At 33.8% G+C, this 22,769-nt stretch overlaps 1 protein-coding gene across 2 annotated transcripts; it reads right to left on the bottom strand.

The window, feature by feature from the left end:
• Nucleotides 1-3,657: 3,657 nt before the first annotated feature.
• Nucleotides 3,658-17,118, bottom strand: LOC108227467 (pentatricopeptide repeat-containing protein MRL1, chloroplastic). Of its 2 annotated transcripts, none has more exons than XM_017402615.2 (19): nucleotides 16,659-17,118; nucleotides 15,883-16,501; nucleotides 15,500-15,731; nucleotides 15,224-15,287; nucleotides 15,000-15,144; nucleotides 14,807-14,922; nucleotides 12,932-13,060; nucleotides 12,610-12,783; nucleotides 12,324-12,488; nucleotides 11,012-11,152; nucleotides 9,880-9,979; nucleotides 9,614-9,722; nucleotides 9,170-9,261; nucleotides 7,783-7,873; nucleotides 6,576-6,807; nucleotides 5,882-5,974; nucleotides 5,570-5,618; nucleotides 5,030-5,123; nucleotides 3,658-4,308 (listed from the first exon to the last, which is right to left on the bottom strand). In XM_017402615.2, the coding sequence occupies exons 1-19, from the start codon at nucleotides 16,977-16,979 to the stop codon at nucleotides 4,074-4,076; spliced, it is 3,201 nt and encodes a 1,066-aa protein (XP_017258104.2). In that variant the 5' UTR covers nucleotides 16,980-17,118; the 3' UTR covers nucleotides 3,658-4,073. The 2 variants fall into 2 exon arrangements, with proteins under 2 accessions (XP_017258104.2, XP_017258105.2); XM_017402616.2 differs by having other exon boundaries at nucleotides 14,807-14,919.
• Between the last annotated feature and the right edge of the window lie 5,651 nt (nucleotides 17,119-22,769).

Genomic DNA, 22,769 nt, shown 5'->3' with positions numbered 1-22,769 from the left:
AGACGCTTTATAGTTCCAGTATCCTACTTGAATCATCCTAAATTTCAGGAGTTGCTCGAAAGAAGTGCAGAAGAGTTTGATTTCAGCCATCCCATGGGCGGTCTCACAATTCCATGCAAGGAAGATGATTTCATCAGTGTCATCTCCCAACTTAAATTGTTTTGAATCCTGTTGATTTCTGCAGATAAAGTCAATGGAATGGCTAGTTTGCTGTGTCTAGGCTCTTGCAATTTTTGTGATGAGGACTGTAACATTTTTTAGAGCACAAAACCATGAAACATGAATATCTTTACGCAGTCATAGCTGTGTTCCATTGAGCTGAGGAAGCATATCGTTTTCATAATTATCCAACAGGCGGTCTAAAAATTCAATGCAGAGCAGATGCAATTTTTAATTCCAGACCTCGGTAAATAGTTTGTGAATTTAGGAACAAGAAGTAATGCTCAGGAACATCATTACATCAAGATCTTGCAGCAAGGATGTTTGGGCTCGCTTAGTTTAAGAACTCTGTAAAATACTGTAAAACTTAATGTGAGAGAAGTCGCTACAGTTCCAACAGTCAACACAGTGATTTTTATTATTAATATCCACAGAATTCATCAGGTTAATAAAACTGTTTCCTAATTATATTTCTGTTGGTACACTCAAATCTCAATGTTTGGTTTGAATCAGCTTAAAACATTGAGTCCGCATTTGTACACACCTTCAAACATTGAAGGTTAAAAGGGCAATAAGCCAAAACAAAATTTGTTTGTGATTGTGCTTAGTTAGTATTGTAAATATTTCAACAAAACATCAATAATTATTGTGTATAGCAACTACAGTATTTATACTACAGTCTCTCAGACCCTGGCCATTATGAACCTTCATGTCTACTAGTGCTCTCAATTTACAAAATACTACCATCCATATGCCTCTTACATCTAGTATTCCTTGTTTGTCCATTCCGCAGAAATCACAATTTTGATACAATTTTTTCTGATAAACCTCAGACTATCCATGACAATGCTAAAGACATAACCAAGAAATTTTTCCTCATACTTTTTATACTTACTAACAAAAATGTTAGTGGCAACTCGATCTTTTGCTCCTTTGCGGACTACGAGTCAATTTTACTCTACAAGACAACACCATTCTGATCATCTTGATGGTCATTTTTAGTTCCCTTGTAAGGGATCAACAGCTGGAAACACGGAGGGACAATTTTCTGATCTGCGTTGGCGTTCCACCACCACTAGAGCTCCTTACTCCAGAGACAGATTACCAATTCGTATGTTACGTTGCTACAGAGAAATGTTTCTACCAAGGTGAGATTGAGACGAGTTCAAATTTGATAGTTTACCCCTGAAAGGGGAAGTAAGTTTTGGCTGCAACCATTTCTTTACAACTACTCCATTAATTCTAATTTTCCCAAATGATTCATTTCCTATGTATGGTATTGCCAGTCTTCTCAATAATGCTGCAACTGCACGGCTAGTCCTGTTTGCCAAGACAGAACACTCAAACATTCAGAGACATTACAATACTTCACTTCAAACATGGTAAATTATGCCCCCATCAACTTAGACAAGTATGCAAGCTGTTACAACTACTGAAAACATGTTCATCTATCTCTATTCCAGACCACTGCCCAAATCAGCAGTATAAATCTCTTTCTCAAATTTCCTATCTTTAGTGTGAACCGAAAATTGCAAATCAGATCTCCTATGCAATATTTTCAGAAAATATAACAGTTTGAGAAAAAAGGTTGCTCCAAAATATAATAATAACACGGTAGTTTCTTCTAAAGGTTATGCACATATATTCATCACATGGGTGTTAATCAAGTTTTTAGACAAGGATGATGTATTGCCCGAGTGAGCAAATTCTTACAAATTATTCAGAATTTTTATTTATGCAATGTCATGTAGACTTAATTAAACGGATTTGTAATGGTTGGACATGCTCTTTTCAACCAAATATTGAAACAAGCTCATATTCATGCTTATAAGTAAAAACTACTATCCACCTAATCCAACTTAAGTTCATTATCTCGGATAAGTATTTAGCGTGGCGTTCTTATATGTATCAACTTGTTGTGAGGTCTAAGCGCATCCTTGAATTCGTACATACAGAAAGAGCAGTTATGATGGTCTATCCAGTTCTGTGGTTGACAATTGCAGTAGTTATCTACTTGTTGTTAAAGAAGCCTTGACAACCTCAAGTGATTTCTTTGACAAGGACTTAAAGGGAACGTGCAGGAATGTCATAGTGTTTTAGAGTCGAGGGGCATTTCCCAGCCCCACAAGAAAAAACAATGACGTTTAACAAGCACAAGGACTTGATCCGTGCGTACTTTCGAGGTCCTCCAGACACCACAGAATCTGAGGCCGGCCTAACTATCTTTCTATATAAGGGCTCCAAACTAATTGTACTCCAGATTTCTCAAGTGTTCTGAAGAATTTATTAGTAAAACAAGACTCTGAAGCTTTTCTGCTACAATCCCGGGTTTGCTTCTAAAGTATGGGGGTTCGTATTCATTCAGTGATAGTACAAGCCAGGCAAGCTCTTAAAGAGAAACAATTGGAAAAGAAACAACAATGTACAGCAACAAAAACAGGGGTTCCAAAAGGATTCATACCAGTGTATGTTGGAGACGTTCAGCAGAGACGCTTTATAGTTCCAGTATCCTACTTGAATCATCCTAAATTTCAGGAGTTGCTCGAAAGAAGTGCAGAAGAGTTTGATTTTAGCCATCCCATGGGCGGTCTCACAATTCCATGCAAGGAAGATGATTTTATCAGTGTCATCTCCCAACTTAAATTGTTTTGAATCCTGTGAATTTATGCAGATAAAGCCAACGGAATTGCTAGTTTGCTGTGTCTAGGCTCTTGCCATTTTTGTGATGAGGACTGTAACATTTTTTAGAGCACAAAACCATGAATATCTTTACGCAGAAACAATTTTCAAAACAAGTTGTCTGTCATTATACTGTCGTAGCTGTGTTCCATTGAGCTGAGGAAGCATATCGTTTTCATAATTATCCAACAGGCGGACTAAAAATTTAATGCAGCGCAGATGCAATTTCTAATTCCACACCTCGGCAAATAGTTTGTGAACTCAGGAACAAGAAGTAATACTCAGGGACATCAAGATCCTGCAGCAAGGATGTTTGGGCTCCCTTAGTTCAAGAACTGTGTAATATACTGTAAAACTCAATGTGAGAGAAGTCACTAATCCAGAATACAATATATTGTTGCTTCACTACAGTTCAGCATTCAACACAGTGGTTTTTATTATCAATATCCACAGAATTCATCAGGATAATGGAACTGTTTCCTAATCAAATTTCTGTTGGTACACTGTCACAAATCATAATTGATAATTAAAAAAGCATTAAACATTGAGGGATAAAAGAAACATTTATGTATTATTTAGGGGTTAAAAATACCGAGCAAACTTTATTTTCTACAGTGTTCGTTGTCAAGTTTATCCTTCGTTATATACTGTTTTTTAGCTTCATCCAAATACGAGGGCTAATCAGAACATATCGGATACTTGGAGGGTTGAATCGGCCGAGTTAAAACATTGAACCCCATCGATACGCACCCCCCAAACATTGAGGGTTAAAAGGGCAATAAGCCAAAAATGGGTTTGTGATTGTGCTTAGTTATAAAAGAGAGAAAAATGAAAGTTTGTATTGTAAATATTTCAACCAAATCTCAACAATTCTTGTGTAAAGCAATTACAGTATTTATACTACAATCTCTCAGACCCTAGCCATTATGAACCTTCATGCCTACTAGTGCTCTCAATTTACAAAATACTACCATCCATATGCCTCTTACATCTAGTATTTCTTGTTTGTCCATTCCGCAACAATCACAATTTTGATACAATTTTTTCTGGTAAACCTTAGACTATCCACAACAATGCTAAAGACATAACCAAGAAATATTTCCTCATACTTTTTACACCTACGAACAAAAATGTTACAGTGGCAACTCAATCTTTTGCTCCTTCGCAGACTATGAGTCAATCATACTCTACAAGACAACACCATTCTGATCCATAGAGCTCCTCACTAGAGCTCCTCACTCCAGGGACAGATTACCGATTCGTATGTTACGTTGCTGCAGAGAAATGTTTCTACCAAGGTGAGATTGAGATGAGTTCAAATTTGATAGTTTACCCCTGAAAGGGGAAGTAAGTTTTGGCTGCAACCATTTCTTTACAACTACTCCATTAATTCTAATTTTCCCAAATGATTCATTTCCTATGTATGGTATTGCCAGTCTCCTCAATAATGCTGCAACTGCACGGCTAGTCCTGTTTTCCAAGACAGAACACTCAAATATTTAGAGACATTACAATACTTCACTCCAAACATGGTAAATTATGCCCCATCAACTTAGACAAGTAGGCAGGCTGTTACAACTACTGAAAACATGTTCTTCTATCTCTATTCCAGACCACTGCCCAAATCAGCAGCATAAACGTCTTTCTCAAATTTCCTATCTTTAGTGTGAACCGAAAATTGCAAATCAGATCTCCTACGCAATTACTCCAGAAAATATAACAGTTTGAGAAAAAAGGTTGCTACAAAAACTATAGTTTGAAAATAGAACAGAACAAAAGATATTAGAATAAAGGTTGTTACGAGAGCACGAATTCCAATTTTGGCTTGCCCTATTTGAAAACAACAATTTGGACTTCTTCTCTTCCTTCTAATAAATTACTGGTCTCAATATGTGTGCTTCTTATTGAAAATAATGGGGTGCATATACTTTTTATAAAATTCTGGCTTGCCCTATTTGAAAACAACAATTTGGACTTCTTCTCTTCCTTCTAATAAATTACTGGTCTCAATATGTGTGCTTCTTATTGAAAATAATGGGATGCATATACTTTTTAGTTTTATAATTTCTCATACACTGAGATTATTCAAATACAACATAGATCGGAGGTATAGCTGACATTATTGCATTGAAATTGCTAAAAGTATTTTATTGACTTGGGTGCGATTAGTTTTGAAAATGCTGTATCATACCTTCCAGCAAGGTTTATCATCTTGTCCCCCTTTGAAGACTGAACTTGTATTTTGTCTATTGGTAGTAATATAATTATATTAGGCAACTTTACACCTGAAAAAACCAAAGAACCAAAAAGAAGAAAAAAAGTGTTCAGTATAGAATGACTGGTATCCACTTCTTCATATTATCCAGTCATAATCTACAGCAATAATAACTTTCTACCATCGTATTCTGGTAACATTGTTCTGACAATACAGCAACAATTTTGAAAGATAAACAAAAATTATAAAAGAAGGCCAGCCAGATAAGTAAACCAAGCATCATGGCAGAAACTACAGGAGGTCCGAGATGTCAAGGTTAATAAAGCATACTCTCAGATTTATAAATCCTGCTTCAACTAAGATGTTGATATATAGAATTTCCCCAATGGAGAGCAAATGCACTGATAAATTTTCAGATTAATGAACTGAGGTCATTGTTACGATTTGGTCCTCAGCATTCTTAAACATAAGAAATTGTCAAGTAAATATTATTTAAATAAGGATGTATATATATACCAGCGGCAAGACGATGTTTCAGACTCTTTAGAACTGTAAGGAGAAACACCTGCGAATTCTCAGGAAAAAAAATCACAAACAGCATCAGGGAAGCAATATAGTTAGAACATACTAGAATAAAGATGTACATAAACGTGCTCGTAGGCTTTACACTTTCAGTAACATGTATATTACTGTGTCAAGATAGCCCCTAGATAGTTTAATTCATAAAAGTGCCACTACTCTAGGAAAACAAATACCGGTACTTGCAGGGAATATTACCCTCTGCTAAATTGTAAATGCAGTATTCTAGTGACACTTAAGGATAATCACCTCTGCACTATGAATCTGTAGGTTTCGCACATCAACAACTATTGGAATATCTTTGAAAGATACAGAAGGGAGAATTCCAAGTGAAGCAGCTTCCTGCAATGAAACACAAAAACAGATGATATTTCCACTCACTCACTATGTTACCCACACTCGGGTATGGGTGTCGAACACGTGTGCGGATCCAAGAGTCAGATTCATAGTTTTAGGATGATTATAATTCTTGGATATGGATCCTAATAAAAGTAAGCTTAATACAAGTAAAACATCATACAGGCTAATTTATTGTACATTCATAAAATTTAATTTCTACTACACATAAATCACATATGCTTGATTATGTATGTTAAATTGCAACATAAAAACAATTGAATAACATTTATACAAGTCAGTTATGAACCTTGCTCTTTTAAACAAGTCATTTATGGACCTTGCTCTTGTAAACAAGTTGTAACAACACCTTAATTTTCATTTTGAACTAGATGCTACAAGGGTAAAGTGCCCGGTTTTAAGATCATGGATCCGATTCAGATCAAGGATCCGATTCAGATCCCATACCCACACGCATAGCACGTCTGTTAGACACACGCAAAAGGACAAAAATGGAGAGTCCGAGTAACAAAGCTAAAATATAGACTCATTTTTGTGTAACGGAATCTTTTAAATATATATCAAAGACGTAAAGTTGTTTGTACACCTCAAGTAATGAGAAAGCACGGGGATCATATTCCCCGAATCCATCGAGTAGTGAGCAAAGGTTTGAGTTATTTGATGTACTATCAATAACTCCAAGATTTTCAATGAGTCTAGCTCTCAAAGACGAATCATGAGGAAGCCGCAAGCATCCCAAAACCTGTGAAAACTCTTCAGTTGTAGGAACCACACCAGCTATAATTGCTTCCCTGTAAACCCTTAAGACTATCGATGTCCTGCAGAAAAAACAGCTCATATCAGAAACTTCATTACTTCTTCATATTTCATTAAGCCATTAACATAATTGTTTTATGTAATTATTTGTTTGTGTGTCTATTGGCAAGTACGATTAAGGGGAGTCTTAAACAATATAAGAATTTGTTGAGGCCTTTTTCTGTGACCTTGAGATTTTAGATGGGCCGGTTAATTAAAAGAAAACAATGATTTTTTATAAGTAGGGGTGGCAAAACAATCCGATCCAACTGATGCCTGATTCATTTGGATCCAATTGTATTTTACCAAACCTGAAATTCGATTGGATTTAATTTTTTTAACTCGAAAAAGTTCGAATTTTGATTTGGAATAGAGGTGTAGACATGATCCAAAACCCAATTCAAACCCGATCCAAGCCCTAAACTCGATATGCCTGTTTGTGTATATATTACGGTAACATAATATCTAAGTTATAAGCATTACATTAATATCTCAAATATAAAAAAGAAAATATATATTTCATATATTTTATTAGGTCCAGTATTCAAGAATCGCGGAGTCTTAATCATATCTATGTTATACTATTATAACCAAACACAAGGATAATTTGTACGTTTGTTTTTTTTAAAAGGGGCTGAGCATGCTTAATTGGGCCATTACATAGAAAGACATTCACAGATATGCATTTGCTTACATCTCGTCAGCTATACGGCGTGTAAATGACTATATGAACGTAAGCATTTTTGAAACCTTTTTAGACGTATTTACAAATGAGCAAAAGTATGCTGATTTAACACTTTGACATATGCGAAGGAAAACAAGATATCTTCCGCACTGCAATTAAGTCAATGAACTAAACAAATGCTTAAGGTTATAACATAAAGATTTTTATTCATATCTCAAGGGCAATTGCTTATTTCTGCATTGATCTGTTACTATCCTCAATCAAAATACATGTACTAAAAAGCAGCTTAATGTTGAGTGAAGCAGATGTGTACCATTTACTATCGATCTGTGGCCTTCCAGAATTCAAAGACAAGACATCCTCTCCAAGTGTACAGGATTTCTCAAATCGGCGCAAGCATAAAGCTTCGGACATGTAAAACAGAAGATGACCAATTACAGAGTGAAGAACTAAGAAAGCAGCATACAGCATGATCACCCATATTATAACGGAGTTTCTAAATGAAAGATACAAGGATGTGGTTGAAGAAATGACAGCACGACATATTATGCAAAAATGTGTTGATTTCAAGACAGATCAACACAAGTACCATATAGGGAAAGCTTGACAACTACACACAGAAAACTAACTTTTATCCCCATTCTGCGGTTCTACTAGCTAACAGAGGTTGTCTATTCCTACTGTTAAAAGTACCAAACAAAAGAAGTGGGGAGCAAAGTCAAATTTGGACATAATTTTCCTCAGTCACTCTCTTACAAATATATGAAAGAATCTTGGGCTAATTATATCTACTTATCTATATGAGTTGCTTAATCTTGGCCTAACTGTTTACTTATCTATATGACTTGCCTCGGATTTGGTAGAATTAAGTACAGAATGTCATACAATATTGAATAATGAGATGAGCAAAAATGTTCTTGGCCAATTCAACTTTTCTATGAAATTTACATTCTTAGCAGATCGTGTATCTAAGTGTTAAAGATAGGGGATAACTGAGGATCAAGAAGTGTACGAGCCATAGCAAAGGTGCTCCTGGTACTAAAAGAGGTCCAGGGATATCCTTACTCACCCTATACTTGTAATGCATTTAAAAGTAAAAGGGAGATGATTATATCAGCTGAATCGAGAAAATGTTTTGGTGATAGATAGGATAAATTTCAAAAATACTCTGACCTTCGAATTAGCAATTTAATCACTAGTGAAGGGCGATAAGATTTGTATACATATTACATGCCTGTATGCTTATATTAGGTTTCTAGCTAGTAGAATCAGATCTTGTAAATAATTTTTACCTTCACTTTTAAATTACCAAAAGATAAGGAGTCATAACTGTCTGTTCTCTCTTGAAAATCAAACTTAACGCCTTGATATTAACATAGCCCTCCCTAAAATGTATCAAGCATCACAATGGATCGCATTTCCTCATTGTCTACAATTCAATCTTGATGCGACTCATTACAGACAAAAATAAAGTAACTTCAATATCTGGGGGGGGGGGGGGGGGGGGGGTACAGTTTTAGTGCAAAGAGACAAGGTTAAGAATATACTACATTTTAAACGTCGACCTCCGTACAGAATTATACAAGAAGGCACGGTATAACATAGTCAAGGTATTCGCAGCCATAATGAAGTACTAGTACATTCAATGAAGTGAAGACATATATATCAGCAATAATATTTAGAGTAAACTTCTGTGTTACCTATTAAACACCTGCACATAACAAGATTTGGGGCAATGCCGTCCTTTTTTGCTTGAGAAAGAAGCATAAGCCCAACTTCTAGGTCATCATTCCTACAATTGTATTACAACTTGATGAGATTCAGAGCACTGACTCACAAAATAAACATATATCACACTCTGAATTCTATACAAATAGCCCTGCTATGACGGTTTAGAGTCAAATTGTTAAGAATTATAATGTAAAATTGATGTGTTAAATTGCATCCTCGAATTAAAATACTTTAAGGCTTAATTACTTTGTAGTATGTCTACCTTATTACAATTCAATAATAATACCAACTAACAAGAAACATTTATGGGAGTCCATATTATTTTTAGAATTACGAATTTGCAAACGACTGAAAACGTCAAAACGAGACTATGTTGCATAACAAGAACATACTTTTTCTGTGTATAAACTTACTTTTCACATGCCACTAGTAAAATGGAGTATGTAATAGTGTTTGGACATAATCCTACTTTCTTCATGTCAGATAGAACTTCGAGTGCTTTCTGCAGTTGATCGCCATCACCTGCAGTGTAATTGCTCAATTTAATTTTCTATCCTAGTTCAATTAACAAAGAAACTATGATATGATTATTTAAGCAAAGGGAAGCATCCTTTACTCAATTCATCAGATGAAATAAATTATTAATAATAATAATCAAAGCACGATAGATAAGACATACACAAGGCAGTTATTAAGGCATTCATTGTTGAGATTGTTGGTTTTATATTCATGTCTTTAATTTCCTCATGGAGCTCCAGTGCCATCTGCCAATTTTTTGCCTGAAAAAAAAGTAATCTTTAAACCATAACCATAGACAGTGCCAAGCCACTCAAATTACAGATTTGACCTGAAATGAAGTCATGTCTTATTCAATCAAATTCCTAGAAATGGCCGAAGCGAGGGATTGCAGATTACATGTACTTGCAGAATTGAAGCCCCTTATATGATGCATAGACTATTCAACTGTCAGAGTAAAATTTAAGCTAAGACAATGGTCTCCACTGATAGGAAGTGGCAATATAAAGCTTCTTATGAGCATATCCACATTTTGTTATTTGTTGTCAATGCTGTTTAAGGAGTGAACTATGAAAAATTTATGGATGTATTATGCAAGGATATGGAGAAGACACGTCATTATGTTGGCTAAAAAAAAATAATGTTGTCTTTACACAGACCCTCCAAAACAAGCCAGATTGCATGTCACATATCGCTGGAATAAGAGTTTGTAGATTGTGAATTGTGATAGTCCTTCATAATTACATTATCATCAGATTCTTTTGAATTCCATGTGAAACATGGGCTAAATAAGTTGAGCCTATGAGTATCTAATAACTACTGTGTCATGAATTGCTATATCTAGTTCACCAAAGAAACTAAGCGTACTTAGCAATCTGTTTCATTCTATGTGTATGTTGCAAAACCAGTATAAACTTAAAAGACAACTAGAGTCTGCATTGATTGGGGTTTGTCCTTGCTAGTTTCATCAATAAATGGACATCGTGAGCTAGCAAGATAGAAACCAATACCTAAAAGAATTGAAAATCATTTTTTTTACAGTTCATTGCAAATTATAGATGCATATCTTAAATTCTCTGATTTTACTCGGCATAAGCTTACAGCCTATTGTAAGTTAGATTGCTAAAACTGCAGCCACTAAAGATAGGCATAAGTATTATTTGATTCCTCACAAGGTTAGCTTGAGTTTTAGGCTAGGCAGCCCGATTTTAATGCAATACGAGGTAAGTGGAGTAGACCAAACAACTTTGTTAAGAGAAAACAATAAACTTGTAAATGGGATTGGTTTCACATACATTGCTACATGCTCCCATCAACGAGCTGTATGATATGATTCCAACATTCATACCATCACTTTTAGCCTTTTGTAAGATTTCGAAGGCAGATTCCAGCTTATTAGAATGCCCTGCAACATCTATAAATGCACTGATAAACATCTGCAAAAATGAAAGTAATACTTGAGTAAGCTTTATGATATCCTAGCAAGCAGTTCAAAAGAATATAAGTCAGTTTCAAACTTTCAATATATAACGCAATTTTGATTTGTTGCAGATGGAATTTTTGAAATTGCCTGTACAGTGTAGGAAACCATAATAATTATACTTTATTAGAGTAATCACTACTTGAAGTGAATTGTGGTTTAATCAATAATCACGTTAAAAGACATGAGAAGTTTCAACTGTATCCTCCAGGCTCTGGCCTTCATCTTACCCTCTATGTTAGTCATGAGTAGCAACTTAGTGGTTAGTATCTAGAATACAATATGATCCTGGTAAGTCCTCCTCCAAACACCTTATGTTTTTTTGGGTTGGGGTTAATGAATTTGGAAGGACTGGAATGAAATTTGAAATATGTTATGAGTAATTGTTTATAAATTTCATTCCTTCCTCCATTCCATTCCTTGAACCCTATACTAGAGTTCACACCCCCAATTTGAGAAGAAATGCTCCATTCCCTCCTATAGTATAGTCAATGTTTTCTCAAATCTCATCATAACAATTTTGCACTTACAATTTTTTGTCAAAACTTCCTTCCTACCAGTATTACTTTCAATTATTTTTAGTCATTTCATTCCATTCCATTCCTATCCATTCTCCCAAACCAAAAACAACATTAAGGTTTTAGAAAAACTATGGACACGAATGCAAATTATTTCCCCAAGGGCGCCCGTGATCCCCTCTTCAATATAAAAATGGGTTTTTGAGTAAGGGGAGTGTTAATATTATAATATGATCATCGTAAGCCCTCCTAACACCTTATGGTTTTTGGAGAACTGTTCACTTGATAGTTAATATACCTCTTTTGTAATGCATGTGCCGCCTATTTACAATCAAGAGTCAGAACCGTATGATGGCTGAATACTTATTTCGGTAAGTTTCCATTAGCCATGTGATTGGGATACTAGATTCTTAGTCAAAACCATTAATTAATAATATAAATGAAGTGTAGACAAATTAATTGTATTATTCAATCCAACCATCTAACCATTCAGAAAAAAGCAACATTCAGGAATAAAATATAAGCCAATAGGCTATTTGTAACAAGACTTTTGACAGAATAGGAATACGTCAGATGGTCAACAAGTAGAAAGTGACAATACAGTGATACCTCATCAGGGATGACCCCTTTTTCTCTCATGTCATTATAAACATTGCAAGCAAATTCCCAATCACCAGTCAGGCTGCTACTGTTAATAGCAATGGTGTAAAGCTCTGGAGTGCCTCTTATGTTATATTTGCTGATCATATTGTACACCTCTTGTGCCCGAACAACCTAGAAACGTTAGATCATTAATAACTAAAACTGATGTAAAAACTGACAAAGATCGTTCCTCAAAGTGAGTATATATAAATCAACATGTAGGCAACTATTTCTAGTTAAAAGGATCATTCACCTGACCAGCATTTGCGCATGCCTTTATTAAAGCACCAACAGTAACATGGTCAGGATCAACTGGAATGGTCTCGGCTCTCATTTCTGCTAGTACATCAAACGCACGATCCACCGCCCCAGACTGACCACATGCTGAGATAAGTGCATTGAATACAACTCGGTCTGGTTTCACATTCTACTGCATGCAAAAATGCAATCGATATGGAAAAATAAAAAGATACAAGACACAGTAACCATGCTTGCAGATAAAAGGAAACGATGAAAATTGAAAATAAATGAAGACTTAAAAAAAGAGATAAAGATACATCATTGTAAAACCATACTTTAGATCTCATTATGCCATAAGCACCAAATGCCTTGGCAACCATCCCAACTTTAGCACAGCCGTCAATTAGAGCACCATATGTATGGACGTTGGGTTCCACTCCAGCATTAACCATTTCATGGAAAACCTACAACTTCATGAATGTCAATGAGCATGATATTATATTAAAACAACTATAATAAGACTAAATTGTAATTTGCGTCCCTCTATGTTGCCCAAAACTCACTCTAGCCTCTAAAGTCATCAGTATGCATACTTAAACTTTCAGTTGTGTTCCGACTTTACATTTCTCCCATCAAATATTAGTTGATATTGTCTATATTTTGGATTGTTTAACTATTTACTAATCATATAATACAACAATCAAAGAAATAAGTTTAGCCTCTTACAGGACTATGTTGCTTTCTGCTGCCTACATATCTACTTTATTTCCTAATACTCTCTTTCCTGTCTATTTTCTTGCTATCACCCCTCATCGAGAAGCCCATGTTTGGGATTGAAGAGTGGATCAGTATGACATGTATGTTAAGACAATATTTAAACTTGATGCTGAAATTATTTTTTGAGTAATTGGGGTACTGGGGGATTGGACGCAAGGACATTCAGTTATAGATAAAGTTTTGTTCCTAGATGGTATTGTGCAAAAGAAAAGAGACTTGCTAGTTTTGACATGTTTTATAATTAAATCAAAGAAAGATAATTACAAAATTAAAAACAAACAGTAAAATAAAATTTTAAAAATCTGATATATTATCTCAGATGCAGAATTCACAACTTCTAATTTACTTGTGGAACACTCAATAAAAGACTAATTTTACTTCCCAAATGCATATTTTGATTAACCTGTTTGATATTTATTACTCCCTAGTAATAATGTTAAGTGTTACTTACATATGCAAAATTTCTCATTATTATTTTCACATATATTATTACTTTTTATTATTATTCGCTGAGTCTTGCATGCAAGACTCTTAGATGATTGGTGAATCCCCGTACCCGTTTCCCATGTCGCCGTATTTGAGTCTGCGCTTCCTGGATTTTAACTAAAGTTAATACCAATGTACACAATTTAGTTATTCTTCAATTATCCTTGTAAGAGGGCAACCAAGCACTGAATTGACTAAAAAGTTGTCTATATTATATATTATTATAACCAAGATAAGTATATTTATTAATTTGGTTAAGCCCACATTTCGTTAGATCTTTCAAACATATAGATGAAAATCGTTAGATATGATATTAAAGAATGTTCTATATTTACTATTTAAAATATTACCAAGTTTAAGGTTCGAATCCTAACATAATAAATTTAAACAGATATATTATTAGGTTCAAGGATAAAGAAAATTGAGGTTCAAATCTCATCAACCACGAGTGATTAAATTCAATATTATTATACAAATAAAATTATAACTATATGATAACAAAATTTTCACACATGAACTATTAATATTACAATCTTTTATTTATATTATGATTTATTATTTATATAAGAACTTTATCACTATTATATAAATTATTAACACATGAATGAAAAAAATGAAAATATTAAAGTAGTTCCGTATTCCGTGCATCCCATGGTTGTAAGCTACTACATCTATAAAAAGGCAAAATTATCCTTAATTATTCTGTGGATTGTTTGTCGAGCTCCTTAACTAGCGCCCTCATGATTTCAATTAATACTAATTTGAATTGATGGTGTGAAGTGAGTTGCTTAACAGTAGAACATATTGAACTATGCCATTGACCATCTTTCATATACATTATATTGACAAACAGACACGCATATACTGTAAATTATAAGATAGGCAGATGATCACACCTTAAACACTAAATCAACAACATATATACAGATGGGGGCAGAGGATCACACCTTAAACATTGAATCAACTTTTCCGCATTTTGCACAAGTTGATATAAGAGTAGTGTAAAGTTTGCAGTCAGCTTTCAGTTCAGCCTCCTGAACAAGTTGCATTACTTGAAAAGCTCCTACATAGAATGTATAGGTCTCAGAACTAAAGGTAATAATTATATAGTAATAAAGAAAAAAAATGCTTGCAAATTACCCTCAAGATGTTGAGAACTTGCACAAACAGACAAAAGCATGTTAAATGTACTTAAGGTTGGATTAGGGATAAGCTTTGTGAAACGAAAAGCCTCTTTGACAGCTCTTTGTGTTTTGCAGTTCCGGAAGAATCCTGCATGATATATCTGAGACCGATGCACCCCTCCAATCAGCAACTCTTAAATTAATATCAGAAATTGGCATTTTATCTAGCTTGTAAAATACCTTATCCATATCTAGCAAGTTTTGTTTTTCCATATCTTCAAGCAATTCTAAGCAGTCCACTAACCTGTGGCCGAAACTCAATCAAGTAATTTCCAAAACCATGAAGCTGACCCCAAAAGAGGAATATATGAATTAAATATTCAGAGTCAGTGAAAAGGTACTTCACCAGTAATCATATTGATAATTTAGTTCAGAAACCTTTGCTACTTCAGCATTTGTTGGGGGGCTGGGGCAGCAATAATCTAATATTTAAAGAACATGAAATAAGCAAGTTACCTCCCTTCTTTCAGAAGGCGCCTGTAAGCAGTGGATCTTTCAGAACGAGAACGTCTCTCGTTGATGTGTTTTTCCTTTATGTAAGAGGAGATTAATGAACTTCTGTGACCATTCTGATCTATCATCTCTCTCTCATTTTGACTGAAAAACTCGTGTCTTTTTCCTGAGCCTTTGCTTTTTCGAAATGAAACCTCTGCGGAAAATCCAAGATGAGGCCTTCCTTCATGATTCCCTAAAGTATTAAGTGATTAATCGCTGTTAATATTAAGTACGTATAGTTTAAATAACAGAAATTTCTATCATCGCTTTAGTCAAAAAAGGGAGAACATGTACATAAGATGTGAAACTAAATCTCAAGAACAATGCAATTTGTACCGAACAACCTGAAGTAGGAAGAATGTCCAGAGTTGAAAATTTTGCTCCGTTTATATAACTCCTATTCAGTGGATATATGCTATAAGTTTCGCTAGAGGAAGCATGAGAATGCACTGGCTTTACACTATCAGAATTTTCCCCGGGTGGCACATGAGACTGATTAGCCTCATAAAATGTGTGGAGCTCTCGACGGACAGAATCTCCATTTCCAGCATATTTATCAACACGCGCTTCGTCAATAGTTTCATCATTTGGTTTATCAAGTTCAACCACTCCACTAACTACACAATTTAGAGAAACTGTTGCAGCACTTGATTCAATTTCATGACGCAGTTTGTCGACTTGGTCCACCTTTATCTCCGTATGATTAGGTAGAACAAGTGCAGCATCTAGTTGAGAAACCGTCTCTGACAAGGCCAAGTCAGAGCTGGATTTACTTTCCTGAGCATTTTGTTTCACAACGATTTCTTCCTCTTCCAAGTCCAAGTCGACAGGGTGAGCATTAGATTGGGCCTGCAGAACAGGTAGAGAAGACAAAATTGCAGTTCGAGAATGGCTCGACGACGCAAGCTCTGCATTATCTTCCTTGTCATGGACAGTGTTTTGATCATCTACGGGTCCAGGCAACTACAACAAGCATTAGAAGCCTAATTTAAAACGCTGAGAAAACAACAATGATTTCATTTGAGTAGTCTAACTTAATTCATCATGATAATTTATATGAAAAACAAAATTAAAAAAATACAGTAGAAAAAAACATGGAAAACAAGACAAGAAATATAACCTCGTGCTGTTTAGGCTTTCGTTGACGGTAATTAAGATAAGCAGCAGTAATGGCGGAAACAGCAACAACTGCAATCAACACAACGATGGATTGCGAACTTATAGAAGCTTTGACAACGACTAGTCTGCCTCGGGAAGCGTCAATGTCAAAGCCTATCCTCTTCTTCTTCTTCCATTTTTTCCGGTAGCAGAGGTTGCCCGGAGGTCGGAATATGTGGCCGGAGCCGACAAATTGACGGCGGAGAGAGCAAGGAGATGTAAAAGCTGAATTAGAAGATGAGAGAAGAGATAGGGTTTGAGATTTTGGAGAGAAAATCATCATAATTGGGGTTTTTTGGAGTGAGAGGTGTGTGTATGTTCAAGTGAAGATAGAGAGATTCATAGATTGGTTATCAAGTGACATGCTTCTGAGTCTAATCCGTTTTGCTTACTTGGCATCCTCTCGCACTTTCCAATGTTTTTCAACTAACTTATTCCCCACCTTTTTAATACCCGGGGCATGATTTTTGTCACTTTATTTCTTATGCATGTTGAAACCTCGATATCCTCTCGGATTAATTTTTAAGAAATAAATTTTATATCATATATTGAAATAATTTTCCAAATATTCAGAATTTAACAGATATAATAATTATTAATATAATAGTAAAATTTAATAAATTATTTTTAAAGTGATCGTGTACATTTTTGTGAAGTCAAATTACAAAAATATAAATATATCACCAAGAGAAGTTGATAATTTCAACTTTTCAGATTTCAGCTTAGAAGTCAGACGTGCATGTAATTTTACTGTACTTTCTTTATCTTATTCTAATAATCTCTGTTGGAAGTAGTTTTATATTACTCCAATCGGTCATGACATGCAAAGAAAAAAATGAAAGGGATCCCCGATTCATCTCTGGTGTGGAAATAAGTTAATTGTTTTAAAAATGGATTAACGTGAATGTACAAATATAATTCATAATGAACAAACATGATATATTAATCATAGCTCCCGCTTCGTTTAGTTGGTAGCCGAACAAGGTGGGGAGTAGGAGTTAGTTCCACAAAGTCAAAAAAAAAAAGTAATCATTTTAAAACATAATATAACTCGTAATGTATTTGTGATAACACAACCAAGTAAAAGAACATGAACCGATATGTAAGTATAATATAAGAATCAACAGTTTGGAGCTCTGCTACGTGAAGAAACAGACAATCTAATTGACTGAAGCGATCACCCGTCCACTACAAAAAGTTCGTTAACATGTTCAAGTTTCGGTGAAGAATAAAGTTCAAGAAGTTTCTGTTGTAGGAAGTTGTCAGTCCATCTAGTATCAAAAAATTAGAAGATTTCAGTATACTTGTTTTGATTATTCGTAATCAGATTTTGAAGCAACTATAATCAAGGTTGGACTGATCAATGTTGCTCATCAAGAAATGGTACAAAGTTAAATTTTAATATTAGTTGTTTGTGAACCAGACCAGTGCACTAAGCGTCAATATGTACGAAGTCGTTCGATGTATTTATTCAACGAAGAATTGATTAAGTCAAGTAAAGTTGTTCCCTTATCAAATCAAGTCAATCGCTTTCAAATAAAGTCGAATCCGAAATCGTTGTCAAAGGTTTGAATTGAAATACTATTAGATATATGTCACCAGAATCAGAGAAAGCTACGTCTGTTATGTATAATCCACACCGCTGAAACCATAAGATAAAACAATGCCACGAAGAACAGCATACAACGCTCAACCAGTCCCAAAACAGCAGCCTCCTTAAACGAACGACGTGATTGAAGGCGTTAAAAAGAACTACACATGAATGCATATTTGAAAATCAATTTGTTGTCAAAATCCTTCTTCGGATCCGTGGTACTACCTCCATCCCAAATTAGATGTCCCCGTTGACTTTGGGCACGTAACTTTAGGTGCATTGACCGTCTACTTCCGAAATTTATTTTTTTATTTTTTCTTTTATAAATGAAACTTTCATATTTTAATTTTAATTTGCAAAAATAAAATTTTAAAAATAAGTCACGTATCTATGCGGTCAATGAACTTTAAATTGTGTGCCCAAAGTCAACGGGGCCATCTAATTTGGGATGGAGGGAGTATATGTTTTCAAATCAATGTAAAGTCCACAACGCAGAAACCATAACCAATACGTATGAACAGAATTTGGAAAGAGACTGTCATGTACCATAACTTACAGCAATGGCACGAAGAACAACATGCACATCTCATTTAGTTCGATAACAAGACTCTGTGAGCTGATGTCATGATCAAAGGCGTTGTATTTGAATTTATGATGAATGCCGATTTCAAAATCTGATTTGTTTTGAAATCCTTCTTCAGATCCAATGGTATCTGGGTCGAGTAATTTGAAGATTCAAAAATAAGTATCAAAACTTTAATTTGAATAGGGAAGTAATCAGATTGCTTCAAGTTCATAATGAGTCGATCTAGGAGCATGTGAAAATAACCTTAAATACTTAGCTTCGGTAAAAAAACTAGAGGTTCAGGAATTAAAAATAATATAGATATGCATATATGAAATTAGAACAATTCCATACACTTTTCGTGCTCATTCAATATAAAAGCATGCACGAAAGGTATCTAAATATGATCATCACGTATATTGTTGTCTAATTGATTTCAAATCCTCATAATATTCGCCAAATCTTTCATGAAAAATGAGAAGGTTGTGTATTAGATATCATATGACATTTGTTCTATAAACACCCATGTGCAACTAATATGTATTTTCTATATTAAAAGCTCTTAATTTAAGAACCGTTGGATTAGAGCATCTCAAATGGGGTTTCTGAATCATTATTTAAAAAATAATATAATATATGACTCCTAACAAGTTAATACATTGAATATCTGGACAACTTTAACACTACTCTTCATATTTGCTCTGTATTTATTTCATTATTATTATTTGAAAGAAAAGTTGGAGAGAATTGATTAGGACGGAAGGGAAAGGAAGTGAATATTATATTTATTAATAATAAGTTAAGAACAACCAAGTACTTTTTAAAGGAGAGGAGGGAGACAAGACTCTTGAATTTTTAAAGAGCCATTAAGAAGAATTCATTGGAGCACAAAATTTTTACATAAGTTTTAAATTAATTAAAAGTTTGTCTGAAGACCTATTGGAGGTGCAATCTGATTGATAATAATACTAGTGTTTTTGCCCGCGCTCCGCGCACGGGCTTCAAATTTTTATTAAATTTTGTTATTATTATTTCACAAATACATATAATAAATAATTATATTTGAATTTTCAAATAAAGTATAAAGTAGGAAGAAAAAAATTATATTAGACATAACTCTCTTATACTTAAGTTTATTATATATCAAGAAAATTCAAGTGAAATTATATGTCAAACAATATTAAATTAAAATTATATATCAAACAAAACATTATGTTAATAAGAACATCAAAATTATACGTCAAATCGAATAAATAGATTTGAATGACTATCCACTATAATGATAGTTATACTACATTCTTGTTTCACGAGGGATTGGGCAGTCACGATTCTACCCGACCCAAGTCTAACTCGTACCGAGCGAATTGTGTTTTACCAAACCCAAATTATAAAGCTTCGGATAAAAATTTGTTTTTAAACCCGAATAATTTTCGGGTCACGATCGGGTTTGATTCGAACCCGACCTGAAAACCCGGAACTCATTTCGAACCCGAACCCGAATATATATATATACATATATACATACATACATATATACATAATATCTTTTATAATATATTTATTATTTAATATATAATAAAATTAAAACAAAATTAAGATATTTATATTTAATATTTTATATATATTTCATATTATTTGTTGAATAAATAATAATTACTCGTGTAATATCCTTCAAGTTCATGTTTAAGATTCCTGACCTTTTCAAGTTTGGGTTCGATTTTGGTATTTGCGAAACCAATTCGACCGACACAATTGCTATCTGTAATGGTGATACATATCTACTATGATCAAGGTGACCTACATAAAATGTTTAATACGTACTATTAATGACGTAATATTAAAATTTGTAAAAATAGTTTTTATAATATCTATATCACTATGTTAGAAACTTTAATATATATTATTCCCAAAATTAAAAATTGACATATTTGTGACATAGCTAAATATTAGACGACTTTCGGATATTAAATATTAAATAAAAATATAATTATAAATTTCAATTTTAATATTTAAACACTTTATTTATATATAAATTAATATAATTAACGCTTAGTTATATGATACATGATAAACTTAACAACTGTGACAGTATATTCAATATAATTATCTTCTTCAATTTTGATTAGTTGTGTACAAATTCAAAACTCAAAAAATGCTATGATCTATGAAATGTAGTTATTGCATTACCATTCAAAATTTAATATAATTTTTAGTCATTGATTACGCCCAATTTTAGGATTTTTAGGACATGTGATTGGTCTAAAATAAATATGAAATATGATATGACACGTCAAAATTTAAAATAGGTGTTATTGTCGTGGGCTTTTTTTTTTTTGAAATATGTGGCATTGATGATTTGGCACTGTTCCGGATTTATAATATAATTTGGGTTCGATTTTGGTATTTGCGAAACCCGTTTCGACCGACCCATTAATTACGCACAATTTTAGGAATCTTAGGACATCTGATTGGTCTAAAATAGATATAGAATATTATATGACATGGCAAAATTTAAAATAGATGTCATTGACTTGGACTTTTTTTTTTGAAATATCTGACATTGATGATTTGGCATTGTTCACGATTTATAATATAGTTTGGATTCGATTTTGGAATTTGCGAAACCCGTTTCGATCGACCCGATTGCTGTCTTTAAATAATAGTACATATCTATTATGATTAAGTTGACCTACATAAAATGCTTAATGCATACTAATTAATGACGTAATATTATTACAAAAATACTTTTTATAATACTTATATCACTATGTTAGAAAATGTAATATATATTATTCCGAAAATTAAAAAGCAATATATTTGTAACATAGCTAATTTTTAGACGACTTCCGGATATTAAATATTAAATAAAAAATTTTAAACACTTCATTTATTTATATATAAGTTAATAAGTTAATATAATTAAAGCGTAGTTATATGATACATGATAAGCTTAATAATTGTGGCAGTATATTCAATATAAATATTTTCTTCAATTTTAATTAGTTCCGTACAAATTTAACATTCAAAAAATGCTATGATTATGGAATGTCGTTATTGCATTACCATTCAAAATTTAATATAATTGTCAGTCATTGATTACGCTCAATTTTAGGAATTCAAAGATATGTGATTGATTATTTTGATATACTTAAATAAATAAGGGAAATTATAATGACATGGCAAAATCTAAAATATGTGGCATTGAGATGGACTTTTTTTGAAATATGTGGCATTGATGACGTGGCACTGTTCAGGATTTATAATATACATAGATACATAGATTCCCTCCATCCCATTTTAAGTGTCCACTTTGCCAAAATAAAATTTCTCAAAATATGTGTCATACTCTTTAACCCATATAAAATTTATACTATTTCCAATATAGTGTTAAATACAACCAACAAGCCCCCCATAAAAATATTTAGAGGGATTATGAATGTATAGTGTAATTTGAAGTGTAGAAAGCTCCAATACAGAGTAATTAATGAGGTGCGTAATTAATATGTATGAAAATTAAGCTGATTAGCCGTGGGAAGATAATGATCAAAACATTACATTAATTTTTTCTTAATATATGTGAAATTTGCAAAGTGGACACTTAGAATGGGATGGAGGGAGTAATATATACGAAAGTTCCATTATATACGAAGGTGCAATTTGAATCGGGCGGCTCGCGAGCCCGCACGGCTCGAACTTGTTTAATTGGGCCCGGCTCGACTCGTTAAATGAGTCGAATTCGGGTAAGAGTTCCAGCTCGTTCAATTAAACGAGCCGGTTCGACTCGACTTGTGAAATTAAACGAGGCGAGTTCGGGCAGAGGTTCAGGATCGATTAAGTGTAAAATTATACGAGCTCACTCGCTCGACTCGTTAAAATCGGCTCGTTTAGCGAAATGAGTCGGCTCGACTCGACTC

This window comes from Daucus carota, chromosome 6 (assembly GCF_001625215.2).
Source record: "Daucus carota subsp. sativus chromosome 6, DH1 v3.0, whole genome shotgun sequence".
NCBI classification, from domain to species: Eukaryota; Viridiplantae; Streptophyta; class Magnoliopsida; order Apiales; family Apiaceae; genus Daucus; species Daucus carota.
The sequence above is the reverse complement of the archived record's forward strand: the minus strand, read 5'-3'. Positions and strand labels throughout refer to the sequence as shown.

Coding starts and splice junctions, on each gene's coding strand:
- LOC108227467 (XM_017402615.2), bottom strand. CDS start 16,979: ATGATGATTTTCTCTCCAAAATCTCAAACCCTATCTCTTCTCTCATCT. Junction 5,975..6,575: donor GTGCTTTCTCATTACTTGAG/GTGTACAAACAA, acceptor GTTTCATTGCAG/GAAGCTGCTTCACTTGGAAT. Junction 5,124..5,569: donor GAAACATCGTCTTGCCGCTG/GTATATATATAC, acceptor TGGTTTTTTCAG/GTGTAAAGTTGCCTAATATA.